General features: G+C 41.8%; 1 protein-coding gene across 2 annotated transcripts in view; it reads left to right on the forward strand.

Moving 5' to 3' along the window:
- Window positions 1-3,665: 3,665 nt before the first annotated feature.
- Window positions 3,666-24,147, forward strand: part of LOC110320416 (calcium-binding mitochondrial carrier protein SCaMC-1-like) — a 32,719-nt gene continuing 12,237 nt past the window's right edge. Inside the window, exons 1-4 of one of the 2 annotated variants that reach the window (XM_021196428.1) lie at window positions 3,666-3,924; window positions 8,780-8,906; window positions 17,381-17,468; window positions 21,286-21,397. In XM_021196428.1, the coding sequence (XP_021052087.1) occupies window positions 3,742-3,924; window positions 8,780-8,906; window positions 17,381-17,468; window positions 21,286-21,397 (510 nt within the window). In that variant the 5' untranslated portion in view covers window positions 3,666-3,741. The remainder of the gene's footprint in view (window positions 3,925-8,779; window positions 8,907-17,380; window positions 17,469-21,285; window positions 21,398-24,147) is intronic. The other variant, XM_021196427.1, reaches the window with a different exon arrangement.

Here is a 24,147-nt window from a genome sequence, read left to right on the forward strand (position 1 = left end):
AAACTATTCATCTCAGCATTTGCAGTGGTTTTCTTTATTATCAAGCCACATTAACTTATTTATACATAAGCCTACTCAGGAGTCTATAGGAAAATAAGTTTTGACTATGTTAATTTGGGTCACATTAGATTTCTTATTAATACTAAAACATAAGTTATATTTTGTGAATTACTTGAATCTCACTGAGAAGGGGGAATAAAATAGACATCATGGGTGGCTAGAAGGAAGAAAGCAGGTGGATAGAGAGAGGGGTGAGAAGGGAAACAGGAGGGATCAAGTGTGGGAAGGATGAAGGGAGAGATAACTGGCATCAGTTTGGGGGGCATCTCTGGGCTGAACTAGAAACCTAGTACAGTGGAAATTCCCAGGTGTCTATGAGGACGACCCTAGCTAAGACTACTCCTAACAGTAGGGGATATAAAACCTGAAACAGCCTTGTAGCCAGGCAAGACTTCCAAAGGAGGGATGGGGACACAAACTTACCCACAACTGTCCTGCTTACAAGATGTGCCGGGATAAGATGTGCTTACAAGATGGAGCAGAAATTGAGGCAATGGCCAACCAATGAGTGGCCTAACTTGAGGCCCATGCCAGGAGAGAGAGCCTACCACATGTTATGCTGCCATGCTTGTAGACAGGAGCCAAGCATAACTATCTTTTGAGACGCTTCACCCATCAGCTGATGGAGACAGAAGCAGAGGCCCACAGCCAAACAATAGATGGAGCTTGGGGAATCTTGTGGAAGAGGGAGAAGAAGGATGGAAGGAGCCAGAGGGGTCAAGGACACCACAGGAAAACCTACGGAATCAACCAACCTCTGCCTACAGCGGCTGAGACTGGACTGCCAGTCAGAGAGCATGCATGGGACTGACCGAGGCCTCCTACACACGTGTAACAGACATGTGGCTTGGTCTTCATGTGGGACTCCTAACAGCAGGAGCAGGGGATGTCTCTGGCTGTTGCTTTCGGATCCCTTTCCCCTAACTGGCTTGCCTTGACTATCCTCAACAGAAGAAGATGCACCTAGGCCTACTTGATGTGGCAAAGTGGATTGAGATCCAGGGGAGGCCTCCCCTTCTCTGAGGAGAGAGGGAGACAGGGTGGAGGTAGGGAAGGCGAGAGGAAGGGGCTGGGAGGGGAGGAGGGAGGGGAAGCTGTGGGCAGGATATAAGTAAATTCATTAATAAAGAAGTTAATTAATTAATTTAAAAAAAAAGTTGGGGTATGAGTCTCTCTCTCTCTCTCTCTCTCTCTCTCTCTCTCTCTCTCTCTCTCTCTCTCTCAGCACTTAGTGCTATGAACCCTCCTCTTAGTACTGCCATCATTGTGTCCCATAAGATTGGGTATGTTGTGTATTCATTTTCGTTGAATTCTAGAAAGTCCTTTATTTATTTATTTATTCTTGACCAAGTTTTCATTCAGTAGAGAGTTGTTCAGTTTCCATGAGTTTTTAGGCTGTTATTTCATATGTGCAACTGAAAGAAAAAAATAGATATTCTGCTATTGTTGCATGTAGCATTCTAGAAATCTTAATTGGTTGATATTGTTATTGAAGTTTCCTCTTTTCTTCTCCTTTTCCTTTTCCTCCTTCTTCCCTGCCCCCTCTCTGTTTTGATGGAATCGTAGAATTTCACTGTAGCCCAGGTCACCCTTGAACTCATGTTCCTGCCTCAGACTCTTGATTCCTGGGATTAAAAGCCAGCCAACACACTGACTTATAAATATTTTGAAAACAGATACCACTTTACATATAATGCAAAGAGTTTTTAGCATATATTTTCCTTTACAACTTTTTTATTATTGCCATACATTTAGTTCTGACATGTTATAAACTACATAATATGTTGTTTATGTCTTACAATTATCTTTTAAAGAAAAATGGTCTTTAATAATTGTAAATGCCCAGCACTTACATTTTCTAAAGTCATTTTAGTAGCTTTGTTTTATTGTTGACTTATGAATTTATCCAATGAAATAATACAAATGCATATTTTATGACATTTGGCTACATATTTATTATAGCACTTAAAATGCATTTCATTCTAGAGTGTATTAGATGTTGACTGTCTATGAGAGCTGTTTCAATGTTATGTTATTTATACTTTTAGCACTTAGAAAAACATATGGTAAAACACGTATAAATAACATAAGAAAACACATGTAAAGCAGTGCTATTTTAAGAAATAAATGAGCTTCATGACATAAGATTTAGGCTTGAACAAGAAAAAATAATTCATTTAAAAACACGTGTCATACACTTCCCCCTCTCCCCCAAGTGTCAGGGATTGGAAAAATCTATCAACTGTTATTGAGAGCTTTTGTTGCTCTTCCAGATATCAGAGGTCTGTTCTCAAGCTCACAACTTCTGGTAACTCCAATTCCGGGAGATCCCACACTATCTTCTGGCATGTGCTGGTATGCGCGCGCATGCGTGTGCACACACACTCTCTCTCTCTCTCACACTCACACACACTCAAACACATACAATAAACTTACATATAAAAAGATAGAACTTTAAAAACAACTGGGGCTGTTATACTGCTGCTAGCTTTCAAAGAACCGGATCAGAGGGCACGAAGCTTCACAGAAATCGTTACTGAGCTATCTTTCTGTCCTTACGTGTATCTGTGGCAATTTTTCAAGGCCTCATGTTTAGAATATCTTGGGCTCACAAAGGAGCCAGGGGTGTAGGAGAGAGAAAGAGGAGAGGCAGTAGCTCGTAGGGTCTCAGAAGACAAAGGAGATGTCTCAGGATGAAGAGCATGGCCTGCAGCTTGCAGGCAAGACCTGGGTAAGGAAATCAAAGCATGTAGAGTACGCATTGAGTTTTGTGATTTCTGGAGGTTCCATAGGCAGGTGGTGGTGGTAATGCGTGCGCTCCCCAACCCCGGAAGGTTTCTCTGTGTAGCCCTGGCATCCTGGAACTAGCTCTGTAGACAAGGTTGGTCCTGAAGTCAGAGCTACGCGTGCCTCTGAGACTGCATTCTTTTAAGAAGAAAGTGAGAGAAGGAAGAAGAAACGGGTTAGTTGGAAACCACTAGACAGGTGCAAGGCCAAGCTCTTCTCTTCTTCCTTCAGACCAGGTAGGGAGTGTCTGCTCCTGGTCCAGATGCCTACTTGCTGATCTTCCTTGGCATGAGGGGTGGCCTTAGGGCAGTAGATACTAAAGGGAACCAGTTTCATTTATTCCTTCCTCCAGGCCTCAGCATGACGCATAGCCACTTCACTCAAGGCCTGACTCAGTCACCATCATTCCCAGGGCCAAGCAGCACTATGGTACTGCAGATAATGCTTATTTTGAAAAAGTCGCCACCTTGTCTCACTGGGCTGCATTAACGACACCACGGACCTTTTGAGAGAGGCTCCGGGAAGCTTCTTGGAAATTATGTGAGGAAATTCTGGAGGCCCAGCTGCACTTCCTGAGAAGTGTGCTCCCCCTAGCTGCTTCACAGGACTCGATAGTCACACACTTCTTCCGAGGATGCCTCTAAGGTCCAGACGGTCATAGTCTCAGGTGTGCCCACGCCCAACTTCCGGTGAGAGAGGACTGGTGCATGCATGGCGCATGGTGCCAGGTTCCCACTTGGCAGTGCTCTCCCAGTTCTCAAGGTTCCGCTGGTGAATCGCAGGGCTCGTGTCTCAGGCGGTTGGGTGTGGCGCGCCCCAGGCGTAGACCTGTGGCCCTGGGTGTAAGTACTGCGGTCCTCAGGGGTGGTGGCGACCACGGTCTCCTGCTGGACGATGCTACACTGGCTGCAGGACTTCCTGCTGCCCTCCGGGGCCTGCCAGGGTGATTATAACCGCCTGGCCTATGAGGTCCTCTTCGAAGACCTGGACCGCAACGGAGATGGCGTGGTGGACATCACGGAGCTCAGGGATGGGCTGAAACACTGGAGCTCCTCGTTTAGCGGAGACACGGAGAAGGTGAGCCACTGAGAGAATGTGGCCCTGAGAATGTTGGAAAGAAGTTGCACAGAGCTCACAGCCAACCTGCCCGACCTGTCACTTCCAGAAATTTCCAGAGCTTTTGGAGTAGGTGTGAAATTTCTTTCTGTGGGGTTCTTCATGAAGAATAACATAACCCAGTGAGATGTGTTGTTAACACATTTATAGTTATGTTATAGTTATAGATATATAGCTATATTTATAGATAATGACTCAAAGTAGTCATTTTTTTGTAGTGACAAGACCGCCTGGGCTTTTGCAGAGGATTCTGAGGTTCTGAACATTTCCTGTCCATAAGGGTCAGGACTGTGTTCACCTTTGTCTAAAGTACACCTGCTTTTCTGAAGAGGCTTTCAACCTAGGGAAAACTTGCCTCAAGATCTTCTGCAAACTCTACGCAGACGAGTAGCCCAGAGATGGCGTCTTTCTCACTTAACAGTATACAAATCTATGGCGAGTCAACAGACTTACATTTTACTGGCGTCTTTCATAAACTAGTAGTGTCGTCCTTTCCTACAATGGCCACCACTCCAGTGGCCCCTGGTCTGCAGGTACTCCAAGTTAAACACATGAATGTAAAGATTTGCAGCTCTTGATTCACATGCCTGAGAATAATCTTTCTGGTCTGGGTTGACAAAGTGTCATTTTTTTTTAAAGTTCTGTCTATTTACCTGCATAGTTCATGAGTTCATTCTTCTTTATGGCTGAATAAAATTCAGTTGTGTATATGTACCACATTTTCATTTTCCATTCATCAGTTGATGAACATCAAGGCTATTTTCACTTTATAATTATCTTGAACAGAGAGACAATGAACATGGCCAAACAAATATCTCTGTGGTATAAGGATATAAAGTCCTTTGCGGATATATACCTGTCAATAGCATCACATGGTAGATCTATTCCTAGCCTTTTGAGGCTCCCTCCCCTGATACTGATTTCTGTCCTGGTTGCTTTAGTTTTCACTCTTACAAATAACAAAGGAAGGCCCTCTTTCCTTTCACTGCTGCCAGCAACTGTTACTTGCTTTCTTGATGGCAATCATTCTGACTGGGGTACAGTGAAATCTCAATGTCTTTCGATTTCCATTTACTTGATAGATAAAGATGTTTAACACAAATGATTTCCTAGCTATGTGCATATCTTCTTTTAAGAACTCCCTGTTCAGTTCATGAGCCTATTTTAAAAGGGTTTGTTTGGTTTCTTGAGTTCTTCATGTAGTCTAGACACCAGATAGATGTATAACTGGCAATGGTGTTTTCTTTCTTTCTTGTAGGCTGCTTCTTTATTAACAGTTTGCAGTTCAATTTCATGAATTCCTATTTGTCAGTCATTGGCTCAGTTTCCTTCATGAGGGATCCTATTCAGAAAGTCTGACTCTAGCTTATAGCCTTAAGTGCGCTCCCTATTCTTTTTTCTAGAAGTTTCAGTTTTATATCTAACACTGAGATCTTTGATCCATTTGGAACTGCTTTTTGTGTAAGGTAAGAGATAAGGATCAAATTAAATTCTTCAGATACATATATATATAGGAAGTACTGCTTCCTGGAAGCAGGAAAACCTGGTCTGCGGAGCTTAAAACCAAGTGAGCAGCAGAGAGCCTCCTACAGGCCTCGCAAACTGACTAATTTCAGTTTCAGTATCTTAGTATCCTGATGTCAGCTTCTAACAACTTAGTCTTCTGCACATTAGCCCTAGAGTCTGCTGCCAGGAAGACTCCCAAGCCTGCGATCTCCTGCATGTCAGAGCATGCTGGGCTGTGGCTCTTCCCACTCAGTGATCTGAACTTAAGCTAAGTGCTCTAATTCAAGGAAATTACAGCATGTCCGAGCTATGAGCAATTGGATCCTTCATATGATCTTTAACCTAAAAGCTGTTGAAATCTTCTACTTGGTGATTCCTAAATATCTGATCAAGGCATTAACTTACAACATCTCACTGTAATAATGCCTTTCAGCATAATTTTGCACGCTTGGATAGCTTTTGGCTCAATAGAATTGGACCCAAGACAGTAAGGGAATTACAGAGCCCAGAGGGGGAACAGAATGGAGACCCTAGATTGGCACTGTGTGGTTATCTGCTTGCTACTAGAATGTACAATGAGTCCCTGGTCCCCAGCTCTTCATAATCCTTAATTCCTTGTATTGTGTGCTTGAGGAGGGAGTCCATTCATCTGGCTTGTATAGTTTTGTATTTTATTATGGTTTTATACCTGCTATTTAGTTTAGCTATGACTCTGGAATGGCCAAGTGATGATTTGGTAAATAGAACACACTCTCTCTCTCTCTCTCTCTCTCTCTCTCTCTCTCTCTCTCTCTCTCTCTCTCTCACACACACACACACACACACACACACACACACATTTCTTCTCCAGAAGAGAAATTTGATGACATTTGGACAGTCCTAGACTGTTCTCTTAGGGTGGGTCACTTCTTGGGACAGGTAAGACCAGAAACTGTGTTTCCTAGAAATATACCATTGAGTATTGTCTCTTAGTCAAATTAGAGCTATAGATTTGGGCATTTGGCTTAGTGTTTGTCAGGGAAATTGAGTTACTGTGCTTTTCCAAAGTATGTGTGTATTGGGCTCCCCTGGCCTGGATCATTTGACAGGCACATTGGATGAGTGGAGCTACTACTTGCCTTTCTGGGTCCAGCAAATAATATCTCTATGGTCTCTATGCTTCTTTGTAATGAATGGAGGCTCGGTTCCCAATCAGAGACATTAACCAACTTTACGGCTACTTGTAAAACTGAGCTGGCTATCCTCAGAAACACAGTATGAAGCTTAACCAAATTTGACTCTACATCAGTGGCTCTCAAACTTCCTAGTACCGTGACCCTTTAATGCAGTTCCTCATGTGTGGTGACCCCCAACTATAAAATTATAGTTATTTCATAATTATAATTTTGCTACTGTTATGAATCTTACGTAAAGATCCAATATGCAAGATACTTCACTACACACAGATTGAGAATTAGCTCTACATAAATACTAGTTTATGCATAGAACCACAGGTCACACCCTAACAGTAATTATCCTGCCAAGGAGATGCTCACCTCCATTCATTTCAAAGAAGCATAGAGACCATAGAGATATTATTTGCTGGACCCAGAAAGGCAAGTAGTAGCTCCACTCATCTTCTACTTTCCTTTCATGCACCTTTGTCTTCAGTCAATCAGATAAAGATGAAATGAACTGAGCCCCATAACTTGCTTAGAACGAAGCTCTCAGGAAGTCTTGATTGTTATTATCACCATTATTATTGCTGTATTTTTATAATTAGCACCTGTTCCACTGCCATGCAAACATTTCATGTATATTGAAATGTTCACTCTTATTTATCTGTCTAGTACATGCTTTTCCTTGTGAATCTAGTCTCAAGCAGTCTTCCTTTATGAAGCATCTCTTGATTCTTTCAGCATTTTAACCTTATTTATTATCTGAGAGATTACTTTCAGATAGAAGGGATTACCTTGAATTCCTTGCATTATTACACCTAACATATTGCCTTTGGTATATGTATCATCTCTAGTAGTCTATAATTTGCTTCATACTAGAGACTTTAACTTTTTTTTTTTTTGTCCCAGTGGTGTGGTGTGTGGTTTGCGATGTATAGTGTGTGTTATGTAGTATGCAATGTATGGTGTATGCAATGTATGGTGTGTGCCATGTGCAGTGTGCGGTGTGCACTGTGTAGTATGTGGTGTATGCAGTGCAGAGTGTGGGGTATGTGCTATGCAGTGTGCAGTGAGTGGTGTGTAGTGTGTAGTCTATGGTGTGTACCATGTGCAGTGTGTGGTGTGCACTGTGCAGTATGTGGTGTATTCAGTGCTATGCAGTGTGCAGTGTGTGCTATGCAGTTTGCAGTGAGTGGTGTGTAATGTGTAGTGTGGTGTGTGCCATGTGTAGTGTGCAGTGTATGGTGTGCAGTGTGCAGTGTGCAGTATGTGGTGTATGCAGTGCTATGTAGTGTGCAGTATGTGGTGTGTGCTATGCAGTGTGCAGTGAGTGGTGTATAGTGTGCAGACTATGGTGTGTGCAGTGCTCTGCAGTGTGCAGTGCATGGTGTGTATGTGATGCAGTGCGCAGTGCATGGTGTGTGTATGCAGTGTGCAGTGAGTGTTGTGTAGTGTGCAGTCTATGGTGTGTGCAGTGTTTAGTTGTACTGTGCAGTGTGATCCAGTTTTCAGCTCATAATATTTATTTTCAAACTCAATAAATACTAAGTATGAGTTATCTAGTCTATTAAAGGACTCTCTATTTCATACTTTATGTTAGATTTGATTGTACAAAAATGATACATGGCCAATGAGGTGAGAGTCTGCTGGGCTTGGAATATATGACATATTTTTACATATGTTTTTAAAAGATTTATTTATTTTTCTGTATAGGTTTTGATCTCTTATCTAAGTGAACTGGGCTGTGTCTAGTGCCTGTGGAATCCAGAAAGGGTGCTAGATCCCTCTAAACTGGGGTTGCAGGTGGCTGAAAGCTGGGAACTGAACCCAGGTCCTCCAGAAGAACAGCAAGTGTTCTTAACTGCTGAGCTATCTTTCCAGACCTATAGTGTTAATTTTTTTATGTTAAAAAAGCTTAAGGACTTAGTGAGACTTGAACATACATGCTTACTTTATAAGGACAGGTCTCAAACCATTAATCTGGGGAATATTAGAATTTCATGTGCATCACATTAGTGGACATATTTTTTGTCTCTGACGGGAGAGGCTACATATCTTGGTATCTTTAAGGCCTAATGTTACCATGTGCTAGCCATGTTAACATGACATAGGGCTCTACATATGACTGTTGCAATGAGTTTCTTCTCTTGTAGGAAATTTTTATGGATGCAGATTCCAATGCTGATTCAGGACTGGATTTTGAAGAATTTGTGCAGTACCTTCAAGACCATGAGAAGAAAATGAAACTGGCGTTCAAGAGTCTGGACAAAAATGATGATGGTGTGTGTATGTTTCATCCACAGTTATCATGACGGGTCTCAGTGCTAGCACTGATGAGGACTTTTTCTGTCTTTCATTTGCTCCTACTGTCAGATCCAATTTACTATCTAGCAATACTTTTTAAATTACTGAGAATAATATAATAGATGTCCTTGGTCATCTATTGTTGTGATAAAACATAACCAAAAACAACTTGGGGAGCAGAGTTTATTTCTTATTAAACTTGTAGGTAACAGTCGATCACTGAGGACGTCTGGGCAGGAACTGAAGCAGATGCTGTAGAAGAGCACTGTTTGCTGACTTGTCCCCCTGGCTTCTTCAGTTTGCTTTCTTATACATCCCAGGACTGCCTGGGATGCTGATGGTGCTGTCTACAGTAGGCTCGTCCCTTCCACATCAATAATTTATCAAGAAAATGTCCCACAGGCTTGTCTATAGGCATATATAGTAGGGGAATTTTCTTAACTGAGGATTTTTTTTCCCCTCAGATGACTCTGGCTTGTGTCAAGTTGACAAAAAACTAGCCAGCAATAGGTATTATAATTTCCCTAAATCGTATGTGTATGTACATATATGGTTTGTTTGTTTGCTTTGAGACTTAGGCTTACACTAATGACTAGAACCTATGTACTGGACAGTTAATGGAAACCATAATTACGAGTGAAATGTGCCAGGGTTAGCATGATAGAGTGGCTTTACATATGATTGGTGCGATGAGTCCCTTCACTTTTGTAGGAAATTCTTGATGTTGCAAATTGCACTTTGTAGCCCTGGCTGGTCTGGAGCTTGCTATGTAGACCAAGCTGGCCTCAAACTCACAGAGATCTACCTGCTGTGTGTGTGTGTGTGTGTGTGTGTGTGTGTGTGTGTGTGTGTGTGTATACACATATATACATATATAATGATTGTTTTGCTTGAATTGTATGTCTGTGCATCATGTGTGGCAGGTGCTCATGGGAGCCAGAAGAGGTCATTGGATTCCCCAGGACTGGATTTATAGACAGTTATGAGCTGCCACAAGGGTGCAGGAATTCTGGGTCCTTTGGAAGAGCAGCCAGTACTCTTAACTACTGAATCATCTCTCTAGTCCAGTGGTTCTCAACCTTCCTAATGCTGCAACCCTTTGATACAGTTTCTCATGTTGTGGTGACCCCCAACCATAAAATTATTTTCATTGCTACTTCATAGCTGTGATTTTGCTACTGTTATGTATCACAGTGTAAATGTCTGTGTTTTTCAGTGGTCTTAGGTAACCCCTGTGAAAGGGTCATTTGAGTTCTAAAGAGGTTGTGACCCATAGGTTGAGAACCACCGCTCTAGCCCCTCCTTTAAATTTTAATTATTTACTTTTGGAGACAGAGTCTCACTGTGTAGTCCTGGCTGGCCTGAAACTCACTATGTAGACCAATCTGGCCTCAAACTTAAAAGGGATCCATCTGCCTCTGCTTCTTGAATGCTGGAATTAAAGGCATGCACCACCATACCTTATATTTTTAATAAAATCAGTTTTGCAGAGTCTTATATCCTCTGAATTTAAAGCTTTGTGTATTGGATAGTCCTTCTATTTTTTTTTTTTAATAAATGGGAAATTTTGTGTGTGAGTTTAAAAAGCAGCATTTGTGGGCTGGCAGCATGACTTTGTGGGTGGAAGTACTTCCCCACAAGCCAGGTAGTCCTAGTTGATTTCTGGAACTAACATAACAGTACAAGGAGAGAGCCACTCTTGAAAGTTATCCTCGGACCTTCACAAGTGTCCTGTGGCACATGTGCCTGACATCCCACCTTTCCGCACCTCCCTCTCTCTCAAAAATAAGAGTCTTGATGATTTAAAAAATATATTTGTTCCAGGAAATTTAGTTAACACAGACAAACTTCTGAAAGAAAATAAAAATTGCTAAGACTCCTACTCTTAGTTTCTTTTCTTATTGCCGTGATGAAATTCTTTGACAAAGCGAGGCCATGAAGCCTACCCACCCCCAAATCTGAACGACTGCAGTTGCTCTTGTCTACTAGAAATGGATGGTAAGAATATTGCTGAAGACATCCCACTTTTCGGTCACGGACCATGGAGAAAGCAAGCTGGTACTGACCTGTAAACATCCCTCCTCCTGGCTAGCTTTCACAGTATAGGAAGGTGTGCTGCAGGCTTCTGCGGAGAAAAGCCATCTCAGCTATGAGCTTGGAGATCTACAGTAAAGACTGGTCAGGCAAGAGACAGCGGCCCAATAATATCATGAATGTAACAGGGCTAACTGCTTCCTGATTGGATTTTAGGCCTGCTGCAAAGGAGAGAAACCATGTCTGGTACTAGAAACCTGTTCGAGAGCTGGTGTCCTGGAGATCACAGGGTCTCACAGGGAACACATTTTGGTTTTCCTAAGTCAACAAGTGATCACCCTGCTTTCTAAATGTACACGTTTATATCTGATGACAAGTGCTGCTCTGTGCCTTTGTCAGAAAAGCTCTTCTTATTGCAGTGGGCAGTGGTTAATGCAGACGCATAACTGGTTGAACTGAGAAGAATAAGGACTGGTGTAATGCTGAGCTGTTAGTAGGTCCCCTATATTACCCGCTCCAGGACTCAAGGGAACTCTGTGGAAGAGATCAGTAGAAAGCACAGAAAAGCCGGGGGATGGCAAGATGTGTAGAATGACCTTATCGTTACACTCATGAACTCACCATCGCTGTGGTTACCTGCACAAGAGCTGCACTTGATTGAGCCTGCCAACCTTTCATCAGGAGGCCCCAACCCCTCCTTTAGGGATGGACTATGAGCAGCTGATGGTGGTGAAGGGAAGGTGGCGCTGTCTTAAGTAATTCCTGACCAGCTGCCACTCTCCAGAAAATAACTTCCTACTCATCCTCACAAAAACCCCAGTTAACAAAACATGGAGATATAGCAGAGGAAGGTTTGGGGAAGAAAAAAGGTTTCAGTGGGAGATGGGGGATTAGAGAGGGTATAATGAGGTGTTAAAGTTACTAAAGTGTATTATGTGCATAAAAGAAACCATCAAAGACAAGAGAACAGACCAAAGCAGCTGAAGGGATAAAAGGCTTATTGTGATTCACGGTTCAAAGGAACAGCCCATCTAGGTGAGGGAACTCACAGTGACAGAGCCTGAAGCAGCTGGCTGACACAGAGAGATCTTTGGATGTGATCTCTTGCCAGAGCGGCAGTGTTGCTGGATTAAAATTCTTCTACATACAATCTTACATCCAATGTTTCTATTATCCCCGTTGTAATGATTAATCTTGGTTATCAACTTGAAACAATTTGTAGTCTACTAAAAGATACGCCTCTGGGTACTTTTTGGAAGGATTAACTGAGGGTGGAGTAGGGGAATGGGTGTGTGGTGTGTGAGGTAGGTTGGTGTGTGAGTAGACAGATTGGGGTAGGGAGACACTCCCTTAGCGTGGACAGCACTATTCAGCAATGTCCCAATTCAATAGAGGACTGAGGTAAAAGAAGTTCTGGTTTTGCCTGCCAACGTGTACTCTTTTCTTGTGAATTCATCTACTTTTGTCACTGCTACTGCTGCTGCCATCCTTTGCTGACACTGGAAACTAACTGCTTTGGCCTTTGTGGTGCTTTGAATGCAAATGCATTCATATGTGTAAATGCTTGGTCCCCAGTTGGTAAAAGTGTTTGGGAATATTTGGAGGTGTGACTTGGTTGGAGAAGGTGTGTTAGTGGTTAGGGGCTTGGGGCTTGGGGCTTGAGGTTTCAAAAGACTTGAAGCCTCACTCCCAGTGTGCTCTCTGCCTCTTACACGTGGGTCAAGGTGCGAGCTCTCAGCTGTTCCTTTGCTCTACTCTCATAGACTCTAACCCTCTGAAGGCCTAAGCCTTTTTAAACACTTTCTTTTGTAAGTTGCTGTGGACAATGTGTTTTATTACAGCAACAGAAAAGTAAGACAGCCTTCAAAACTGAAGTGAAGACCAGTGGCTGCAGGAATCATCAAGGCCTTTGGCTCTAAGATAGGGCTGATGAGTTATTCAGCCTCATAGACTAGGCATCTCTGAAGTTTTCAGCCTCTCCAGCATACAGACAACCTGTTTGTCTACCCAGCCCCATGTATCATGAAATATTAAAAATGCAATTAACGCTAAACCAGCAGTGTACCAGCAGGCTGTTCTCATCTCGTGGAGACTCTCTAACCTTGAGCTCCGAAATCTCTCCACCCAGCTCATAAAGTTCCCATTGGTGGGTCACTACCATGCCAGCCCCATGTTTCCAAATTCCCATGGGCTTCTGAGGTGCACTTCTTGCAAACCCACGTGGCTATATCTTTCTCTCTGGAGTTTTCTCTCATGTTTTCCCATGAAGGAAAACACCATACAAACAATTCAGAATCAACAGGTAACTCAACTGCTGGGCACAGCAACTAGTGTCCTAATTTTGTAAGCTATACTAAATATAATCCCTCTGATGGTGAACCGTAGTGGATCTACCATCTAAACCGGGGCCTTTTGTTAGTTACATTTTGGACTCTACTTGTCTCCAGTTCAAAAGCCCCATCTCTCTCTTCCTTCCTCTCTTCCTCTCTCCAACCTGGAAGTCCCACCTGCTCCTTGCCCAGTGATTGATCCCCTGAAGTCTTTATTCATTAGGGGGAAGGTCCTGCTACAAGCCCATATTGTGTAAAGCAATGTAATAGATACCTTTTGTAATATATGTTCACATCAGTTTTGTTCCTTTATAGAACCTTAAGTTATATATCTGTTACTACACCTTGGTAGTAGAAAAAATGCTCCTGAGGCAAATAAATTTCACATCACGAGGAAATTCCCAAGCTGATGTGTTAGTATCTACTAGGTCTTGGCAAGTCAGGTTGGAATATTGTAGCTCAGCCTCGGCTTTCAGAAATATCACTCTAGAAGTATTACCATTTGCCATCTATCCGCTTCGTTGCTTTGAGAAACCCAGTGGTAGCAATAGCTATAATTATCATCAGGGATACTACCTACAATGCACAGTGCAGAGCTCAGGCAACCCATCAAAGGTCCTGCCTTGACTGAACTGTCTGCTCTGTGTTGCCATCTTAGTCCCAGTTACTGCGCATGTCATAGTCATTCCCTTTGCGTAGAGTTTGACCAGGGTAGTTGAAGGGGAGAAAGAGAATACTGCACTTGTTATGGGCTGAGTTGTGTTCTTTACAATACTTCATTTTTATTCTGCTTATAACTCTTCAGGTAACATACATTTAGTGCAATGTAATATACTTTATAGAGCAAGTGCTAACTGTACTACTGGAGCTCCTAATATATAATATACTTTCATACAAAATTGCCAAGTCCTTGGGGGAGTTAATCAATCTTTGAATTAGATAACATTTAGTATAGAGGTTGTTCTGGGTAATATGTTAAGTTGACACAAGCTAAAGTCATCTGAGGAGGGAACCTCAACTGAGAACATGCATTTATAAGATGGGGCTGTAATCCGGTTTGTAGGGCATTTTCTTAATTAGTGATTGATGGGAAAGGATCCAGCCCATTGTGGGTGGTACTATCCATGGACTGGTGATCTCCGGTTCTGTAAGAAAGGAGGCTGATCAAACCATGTCAGTAAACAACACTTCTTTATGGCCTCTGCATCAGCTCCTGACTCCAGGTTCCTGCTCTGCTTCAGTTCCTGCCCTCACTGCTTTTGATGGTGAACTGTGACAGGGAACTGGGAGCGAAATAAATCCTTTTCTCCCCAAGCTGCTTTTGATCATGGTGCTTTATCACAGCAACAGTAACCCCAGGGAAGACAGTGATTTACATAGCAGGTTAACAATTTAAAATATATTGAACTTAACAGATGAGCATTTGTTAAGGAAAGAGCTATCATTTGAAGAAACTTTGGTTCACGGCTAGTACACTCCCTTGTCTGGAGCTTGGAATATCTGAGTCATAAAAAAAAAAATGTGACTCTGTATGAAAAAAGTGTCTTTGTTGATGGATTAATACCTTACATGAACATAATTTCTGTAAATGGTTTATGGAAATGAAAAGTATGGCTAAATTTATAGTAACATTTTGATGTATTTTTAAGTCAGGAGACACTAAAGTTGATATAAAGAATGATACACACACACACACACACACACACACACACACATTCAAGCATTATCAGGGCCAGTAAGATGGCTAAATGGGGAAAGGTGCTTGCTTGCAAGTCTGACAACTTGAGTTTGATCCCTGATACTACAGTGAAAGAATAGAACTGATGCTTGAAACTTGTCTTTTGACTTCCACATGCACACTGTGGTACTTGGATATGCCTATAAACTGCAACGATGACCAGCATGGCACAATAACCCTAAGGGTACAGTAGCGATACACATACCTTGGTAATAACCAATAACTCTCTTATTGGACTTAAGACCTGCTCAACAAGAGAGAAATCATGCTTGGTACTGGAAACCTAGCCAACTGCCAAAGGCTAGTGAAGTCACGGACTCTGGAGAACACCTCCAACTGCGACTTTTCTAACTAGCACAATCCCTAGTTATAGTCTAAATAGTTGTCCTTATACTCACAGATAAGTGTGGTGTTTACTCCTCATCAAAGAAATTTCTCTTTGCAACAGATGGAGACCATTACAGAAAATCACATGCAGAGATGTGGAGCCAAGTTGCAACTGATAACTTCTGCAACACAACTCCTGCACTTAAGATTCAGGGGTCATTATTGAAGAGAGGGCAGAAAGTTATAACTATGATGTCTCACCAACATGGCTGCCTAAACAAGACCTGAACAATGACACCAATAGACATACTAATACAGAAGGAGGAAAAAAAAAATCTCAAGAAACCTCAATCTTAGACAAAGAGTGACAGGCATCTAAGGAATCTAAAAGCTACATAAATAGTCTTCCCAGGGAAAAGCATACCAATTGGGTATCTTAAAACATGTACATACAAGTAGCATTTCGTGGACTTCTCAGGTTGTATTTATATATTTAAGAACACATACACATATAAATATTTATAAGTAAACACACTTTTTAATTTACAACAATTAAAAAGAGGCCATGTAGTTGAGAGAAGGAGACTTGTATAGGAGGGGTTGAGGGAGGAAAAGGAAGGGTGAAATTATATAATTATATTACAATCATAAAATATAGAAAAAGAGGGGGCTGAACAGATGGCTCAGCAGTTTAGATCACTGGCTGCTCTTGCAAAGGACCCAGGTTCAAATCCCAGCATCCAGTCATATGGTGACTCTCAACTGCCTGTAACTCCAGTTTCAGAGGGTCTGACACCCTTGCACAGGCAAGACACCAATGCATATAAAAATAATAAATCATTAAAATGAAAAATTAGAAAAATATATGATAAAAGTAAAAAGAATGTGATATTTTTTTTAATTTGGAAAATGTGTTATAGTTGTGTTCTAGAGTTTGAGGAGAATATGGAATTTTTAATTTTCCCTTCACAACATTGAGCAATGTGAACATGAACTACATAGTAGGCATATGCCTTAGGGTTTTATTGCTGTGAAGAGAGATCGTGACCAAGGCAACTCTTATAAAAGAAGACATTTAATCAGGGCTGGCCTACAGTTTCAGTTTCAGACATGGTTCAGGAGAAGAAGATGATAGTTCTACATCTTGTTCTGAAGGCAGCCAGGAGGAGACCTGCTTCTTCCCTGGATGCACCTTAAGCATAGGACCTCAAAGCCTATACCCACAGCGACAGACTTCCTCCAACAAGACCACACCTACCCCAACAAGACCACACCTCCTAATAGTGCCACTTCCTATGGGCCAAGCATATTCAAACCACCACAGCATACACACACACACACACACACACACATACACACACACACACACACACACACACACACACACACATTATATGACACACATACCTCGGTAAAAACCAACAGCTCTCTTATTGGACTTAAGACCTATTCAACAAGTGAGATTTCATATATAATTTAATATAGTACATGTTTCTGTTAAAAGAACTTGGTTATATAAGGATGTTGGATCTTTTACTTTATAAACAGAGTCCTTTTTTCTTTTGCCCCTGAATCAGGTTTTCAGAACTAACTTTTTCAGCTCTTTTCAAATAGGTACAATAGTCAAATGTGTTATAGTCTTTAGTCCTCAGGGACAGATGTTGTTTGAAATTTAGAATTTGGAGTTTATAAAACTCCAAATGCATGCAGTGTGTCTGTGATTTGTAATATTTCAAGTGATGTCTGAGCCATGAGCTCTTTATAAATATTTTTGTCCTGAAGCATGAATGTTCATGCCTGGACAGATAACTAAGTAAAACAGTAGTTTCAGCTTAAAGAGACTCAGCTACCAAATGTAAACTCGGTGCCAGCATTTCGGTGTTTTTAGACTTTGAGTCATGGATTTGGGAGTAAAGACACCCACCAAACACAGACTTTCCAATCCAGTGTGGTCACATTCTGAGTGTATTTTGTTTTCCCATTGTCTCAGATTCTTAACTTGGTGTTTTCACTTTTTAAAGGCATAATAGATGCTTCAGAAATAGTTGCTGCCGTGAGGTCACTGGGAATCCACATTTCTGCCTCTCAGGCCAAAGACATCCTGAAAAGGTCAGCCTGCGCCTTTGATAGCCTTGAGTTTTATAGTCAGTGCTGGAAGTTAACTGCAATACATGCGGCATTTTGGATGCCATCTCTCATTTTGCAGAGAGATTTTTAAAAAGTTCAGATGGATTCACATGTATGAGATGGTTGAACATGTATTTCTTTAGTCTCTGTGTTATATTATCCATTTTTCTTTAATTATCTTAATTCATCTCTGTCCATTCCTGTGGCAAACACATTAAAATGTTTTTTATTTTCTCTTGGGAGGTCTGGGGAAGGTGGCTCAGTGGGTAAAGTGCTTGCCGTGGAGCATGGGGCTTAAGCTTGATTCCCAGGATCCACATAAAGTCTGTGTATAATGGTCTACTTGGGAATGTGGAGGCAGACTCATTCCTTGAGCCCATTAGCCAGCCATCCCAGCCTAATCAGCAAGCCCCATGTCCTGCTCTGTGTGTGCATGTGTGTGTGCACGTGTGTGTGTGTGTGTGTGTGTGTGTGTGCACGTGACACAAGCTAAAGTTATCGGGGAAGAGGAACCTCAACTGAGAAAATCCCTCTATCAGATTGCTTCTAGGCAGCTCTCTGGGGGCATTTTCTTCATTAATGATTGATGAAGGTGAGCTCAGATCCCTTAGGGGTACAACCCTGGGCAGGTGGTCCTGAGGTATAGAAGAAACCAATGTTCAAGCCATGGGGAACAAGCCCGTAAGCAGTGTTTCTCCATGGCCTCCGCTTTACTTTCTGTCTCCAAGTTCCTGCCCTGCGCTCCTGCTTTAATCTCTCTCTATGTATCTGCTTTGTAAGACGCAAAATAGAATTGGATTATTATCCTAGTGATGTCTCTTATTGCTGGGATAAAATGCCTGGACAAAAGCAACTTAAAGGAGAAATGTTTTACCTGACTCACAGTTCTGGGTGACAGTCCCTTGCTGTAGGGAGTCAGGGTGGTGGGCATGAAGCTGCTGGGCACATGGCATCCACCATCGAGAGCAGAGCATATGAACCAGAGAGTGAGTGCCAGTGCTCAGCTCGCCTTTCCACTCACAGTCCAGGATTCCAGGCCCAGAACTGTGCCATCCACAGTGGGTGGGTTTTCTATGTCGATTAACATAATCAAGATGGCCCCCAGAGACAATCAGAGGCTATGGTTATCCAAGACAGTCCCTCAAGGCGTGGCTGGAGCCTTGTCTCTTAGGTGTTCAGTTGACAATTAATACCAATAATTACAGTTATCTATTTCTTAGAGGCTTAAAAGAACTTACACAAAACTAGCTGAGATTTCTGTTCCCTGTGTTTGAGGAGTCTAATTAAATCTCATTAACAGTTATAAAACCATTCATACTTTCAAGTCCTTAAGTCAGTTTTAAAAAGCTGTGTTTCTAAAGCTGTGTTTCTGTGTGTCCTACAAAAAACAATCTACAGATTTAGTCCAGCACTTGTTAAAATTCTAGCGCTATTATCCATAGAAAGAAAAAAAAATCTTTAACTTTATCTAGAAGTATAAAAGGCCCAAGGCAATATTGATTAAAAGTGCTGGAGGTATCACTACCTGATGTTAAATTATGCTACAGAGCCATAGTAATAGAAACAGCATGGTACTTGCACAACAACAGAGAGATCAACAGAATAGAATAGAGGACCCAGCTATGAGTTAGGCAACTGCAGCCACCTGGTTTTTGACAAAGATGCTAAAACTACACATTGGAGAAAGCACAGCCTCTTAGGGTATTGGAGAACTGGATGTGCTGAGGTAAAATCAGCGCATTCATTCAGAAGCAGATCCTTATCTCTTACCCAGCACAATAATTTTTTTATTAGATATTTTCTTTATTTACATTTCAAATGTTATCCCCTTTCCTAGTTTCCCCTCTGAAAACCCCTATCCCCTCCTCCCCCCCTTCCCCTGCTCTCCAATCTACCCACTCCCATTCCCAGTCCTGGCATTCCCCTATACTGGGGCATAGAACCTTCACAGGACCTAGGGCCTCTCCTCCCATTGATGATCGGCTAGGCCATCCTCTGCTACATATATAGCTAGAGCCACAAGTCCCACCATGTGTTGTCTTTGATTGGTGGTTTAGTCCCAAGGAGCTCTGGGGGTACTGGTTAGTTCATATTGACGTTCCTCCTATGGGGTTGCAAATCCCTTCAGTTCTTTGGGTACTTTCTCTAGGTCCTCCACTGGGGACCCTGTGCTCCGTCTAATGGATGATTGTGAGCATCCACCTCTGTATTTGCCAAGCACTGGCAGAGCCTCTCAGGAGACAGCTATATCAGGCTCCTGTCAGAAAGCTCTTGAAATTCTTAGACAAATGGATGGATCTGGAGGATATCATCCTGAGGTAACCCAATCACAAAAGAACACTCAGGATATGCACTCACTGATAAGTGGATCTTAGCCCAGAAGCTCAGAATCCTTCTTAGAAGGGGGAACAAAATACCCATGGAAGGAATTACAGAGACAAAGTTCAGTAAGAGACTGAAGGAACGACCATCCAGAGACTGCTCTACTTGGGGATCCATCCCATAAACAACCACCAAACCCATACACTATGGCAGATGACAAGAAGAGCTTGCAGGTACAATAATTAACTCAAAGTGCCTCCTGAGACGGCTGGAGGGAAAAGCAGGGAAAACACTCCAAGATAAAGGTGCAGGCAAGGACTTCCCGAACAGGAACTCCTGTTGCTCCGTGAACAGGGCAGCCATTTTCAGTGGAAAGTTGGAAAATTACCACCTGTACCTGACAGAGGGCTAATATTCAAAATCTTTAAAGAGTTTAAAATGAAGGAAACACTAACACACAAAGAACTGAAATCAGGCAGTCTGTGGGGTTGGGGAAGTGGCTCAGTGGAGAAAGTGCATGTTGTATGGACACAAAGACCAGTTCTGTCCTCAGAACTCAGGTACAGCTGGCGTTATTAAGGTGACATTTTAATTTCTATTATTTTGTGTGTGCTCAGGTACATGCTTTATGTGTGAAAGGTGGAAGACAATGTTTAGGGGTCAGTTCTCCTTCCACCGTGGGTTCCGGGAGTTGAGCTCAGGTCATTAGTGCAGCAAGCACTTTGACCCGCTGAGACCAGAGGACAAGGTCAGGTGTTGGCCACAGGCTCCATCTACTGTGTTGTTTGCCTATTTTCTTTTGTTGAGATGGGGTCTCCCAGAGGCTAGAATGTCCAGCGTATGTTAGGTTGGCTGGCTTGAGAGCCAGGAGAAGCTGCAAGCTTCAAGCTAGCACACCTAGCTTGGTTCTGCATGGGGTCTGGGAATTGAACTCAGGTCCCCGTGGTTGCAAGGCAAGCCTTTTACGTGCTGGGCCGTCTCCCCGGCCCCTGATCATCAGTACTCTTTGGAAATGTCAATATTGTTCAAAATAAGAAAAGTCTGAAAAATGCCATAGTTAGGACCTTAGGGAGACATGATATCTGAACAGAATGTTATAGCTCAATGTGATGCTGAAGGGGAAAAAAACATTAGTGTAAAATGTAGGATGGCTTAGTAAAGTATAAAATGTAGCTATGAGTAATGTGTTGACCATTATTAGTTAGGCATTGTAACAAATAAACCACAGTCATGTAAGATGTAACCAACAGGAGCGCCTAGGTGTAGGGAGATATAAGAGTTGACTATATGTTGTTGTCATCTCAATTTCTCTTAAAGTATGACATTGATCTAAAAGATAGTCTGTTCTTTAAAAGAGGGACTGGAAACTAAAGTTATATCCATGAAGTCCAAAAGAATGGCTTCAGTAACAAACACTCCATAAGTGTTTGAGTAGTGTGAATAATGGTGGTAAACATTATTAAAAATTCCATTTCAGCATGGATTCCAACGGGTCGATGACAGTAGACTGGGAGGAATGGAGAGATTTCTTTTTCTTCCACCCTGCAAAAAATATCACTGACATTGTTCGTTTCTGGAAGCATTCTACTGTAAGGTTATTTTGCATTTTACTTCTTTTATTTTTCTTTAATTGTTGTTATTGTAAATTTCATTTCATTGTGCCTATTTTAATTTTAGCCCCAGTGGCAAAGAATGTATTATTTCCTTTTAACAATATTCTACCAATTTTGGAAGGAGAGGTAGTATTTTATGTGAAAACATAGAAACCACAATTTGTTTTACTTACTAAAACGACCCACTCTTTGTTGTAAGTCATGTTGTTATGCATAGCTAGATAGTCCTAGAAAAGTGAAAAAAAAAAAAGTGTTTTCCTTCTTTTTCCTTTTGGCATCAGAAATATAAAATTACATATTCAGATTTCAGAATTTAGAGTGAAAAAGCAACAAATGTACAAGCTATCAACTCTTTTTGATTATCAGCACCTGACCTAATGTTGTAAGGAGTGTGGCTGTACCCAAATAACCGCTACTCAAATCGACTGGGGGGGGGGGGCAGCGGTGCTCTTCGCTACCCTCCCGGCAATGTTCTGGCTTCCCAAATGAAAGACACCCCCCCCCGGTCTTATATTTTAATATGCCGTAAAACCGCTCACTAGTTGGGCTACTTCCAAACTTCCATGTGGCTAACACACTCCCCTCCGATATTCCCGAGTTACTGTTTACTAAACCTACCATCCATCTTGGCTGCCCCGGACCCAGACCTGCAGCCCTCTCGGGCTGAGTTCCCTAGCACCTACAGGATGCTGTGTTCTCTGTCTGGCATACCTCAGGTGTGGCTTCTACTCCCCCTCCCCCCCATGCTGGTTACCTCCCTTTCTGCTCCCTCCTCAGTCCCTTGCCCAGGACTCCTAAAATCCTGCCTCTGTCTCTCTGTCCAGCCATTGGCCACCAGCAACTTTATTCCAATCAAAACCAACTGGTGGGAGGGGCCCCCAGTGTCTTGTGTGTGGCTGTGTGGCTTCTCATGCCATTTTGGGGACCAAATTAACACAATAAAGCAGCATTAGACCAAATCCACAACATGGAGTAAAGGAAAGTCTGTAGTTAAAGACTTTTGCCTTCTTTAGATGTACGGTGGGGGAATTGAAATCCTAATACTGCACCCACAGCATTCTGTTCTCAGTGTCCATCTTCCCTCCGTAGCTGACACACAAGAAAAGGCTATTAGCTCTGCAGTCAGAAGGCCCAAGTTTGAACCCTACATCTTACACCCCTCTACATTCTGGAAAGTGAACTCAGGTTGTTTGGTTTGGCGGCCATCGCCTTTATCTGCAGTGCCATCCCACTGGCTTTTACCCTTTTATTTTATTTAATTTTTAACATTTCTTTCCATGCCTACATAGAATCTTGTGGTTCTTAAAATGAGTGATATCTTCAAGCATATCATTTTCATTGCCTAGAACATCCCTGCTAATATAGAAAGGCAATATGATTGGTGGCTTCTGAAGTCATGATGCCTGGATTCAAAATGGGCCCTTTGAGGCTTTAAGTTATCTTAACTATAAAGAATTTATTTTTCCCTAAACATTGAAACTCACTTTCTTTTAAAATTATTTTTAAATTTACAATTTCTATTTCTAAAATATTATATTTTTATTAGTTCTTTGAGATTTTGTACAATGTGCTTTGATCATACTCACCTCTACGCAACTTCCCACAGATCCATTCTTCTTCGCCTGCCTGACCAATGTTGCCTCCCCTTTCTTTGTCCAGCCAATCCAATTCATTTATGCATCCAGTGCCTCGGTAGGGTTTTCGTAGGATGCCTTTGTTGTAGTTATTGCTCTGTGTTGTAGCTGATTGTATCTTTTCCTATGTCTCTTATTATAGAGATAATAACAAAGGTTTCTACATGCCAGAGGCAGAAACCAACTTCTGCATGACCTGCCATGAATACCAAGCCCAGGGCCAGCACACTGACACGTCACTTCAACAATATTTATTGAGCACACTTATCTTAAGCTAAGATCTAGGTCTCCAACAGTACACAAAGGATACAATGTTGGCCTCATTGTACTTACTTTGTAAAAGAGTGGCCAAGCAATAAACAGAAATGAACTGATTAATCAAGACTGTATTAGAGAGGAAGTGATTGAGTCATGAAGAAATCCTCAGGGCAGAGGGAAAATAGTTTGAGAAGGTTCCTGAAAGGGCACCAATGGAAATAAACGTGGGGAAGCTAAGAGCAGTAACTTGCCTACTACATCAACAGTAATAAATAGAACCCAAGTCTTCAAGCCTAGTTTGGCACTCTTCACTGAAACATAATGCTTTAACACTTCAAAAATAGTCTTCAGAACACAAAATATGATTGTTAAAGGTAAAATTACTACATATAAACTCATTGTAGTAATGTATTTTTAAAGAGAAAAATTGGTCAACAAAAGATCACTGCGAGTAGTAAGTTGGAGCATATAAGATGCTGTTCTTGACTCCTGACTTAGATTACATCTAAGAATTTGGGATAAAGTGTGGGAATTTATTCAGTATTTATTCCTCACCTACTGTGTGGCAGACATCATGTGAAGTGATATGTTCCCTGCTCTCAGCTTTACATTGTTTTCATGGAAGAGATTATACAAATAGTTTGAGAATTATTTTAAATTAATACTGAACTTAATGAGTATTTCAGTTTAAATCTTCATGTGAATATTATTCAAAACCATTCAAGTATAAGCATTGTTTACTAAGTAACTTGTCAATCTTCAGTATAGGAGGTGATCTGACAAAGAAATGTTAAGTTTTCTGTGTGAAAAGTTTTTCTTGATCTTTGTAGAAAG

This window comes from Mus pahari, chromosome 4, assembly GCF_900095145.1.
Source record: "Mus pahari chromosome 4, PAHARI_EIJ_v1.1, whole genome shotgun sequence".
In the NCBI taxonomy this organism is placed as follows: Eukaryota; Metazoa; Chordata; class Mammalia; order Rodentia; family Muridae; genus Mus; species Mus pahari.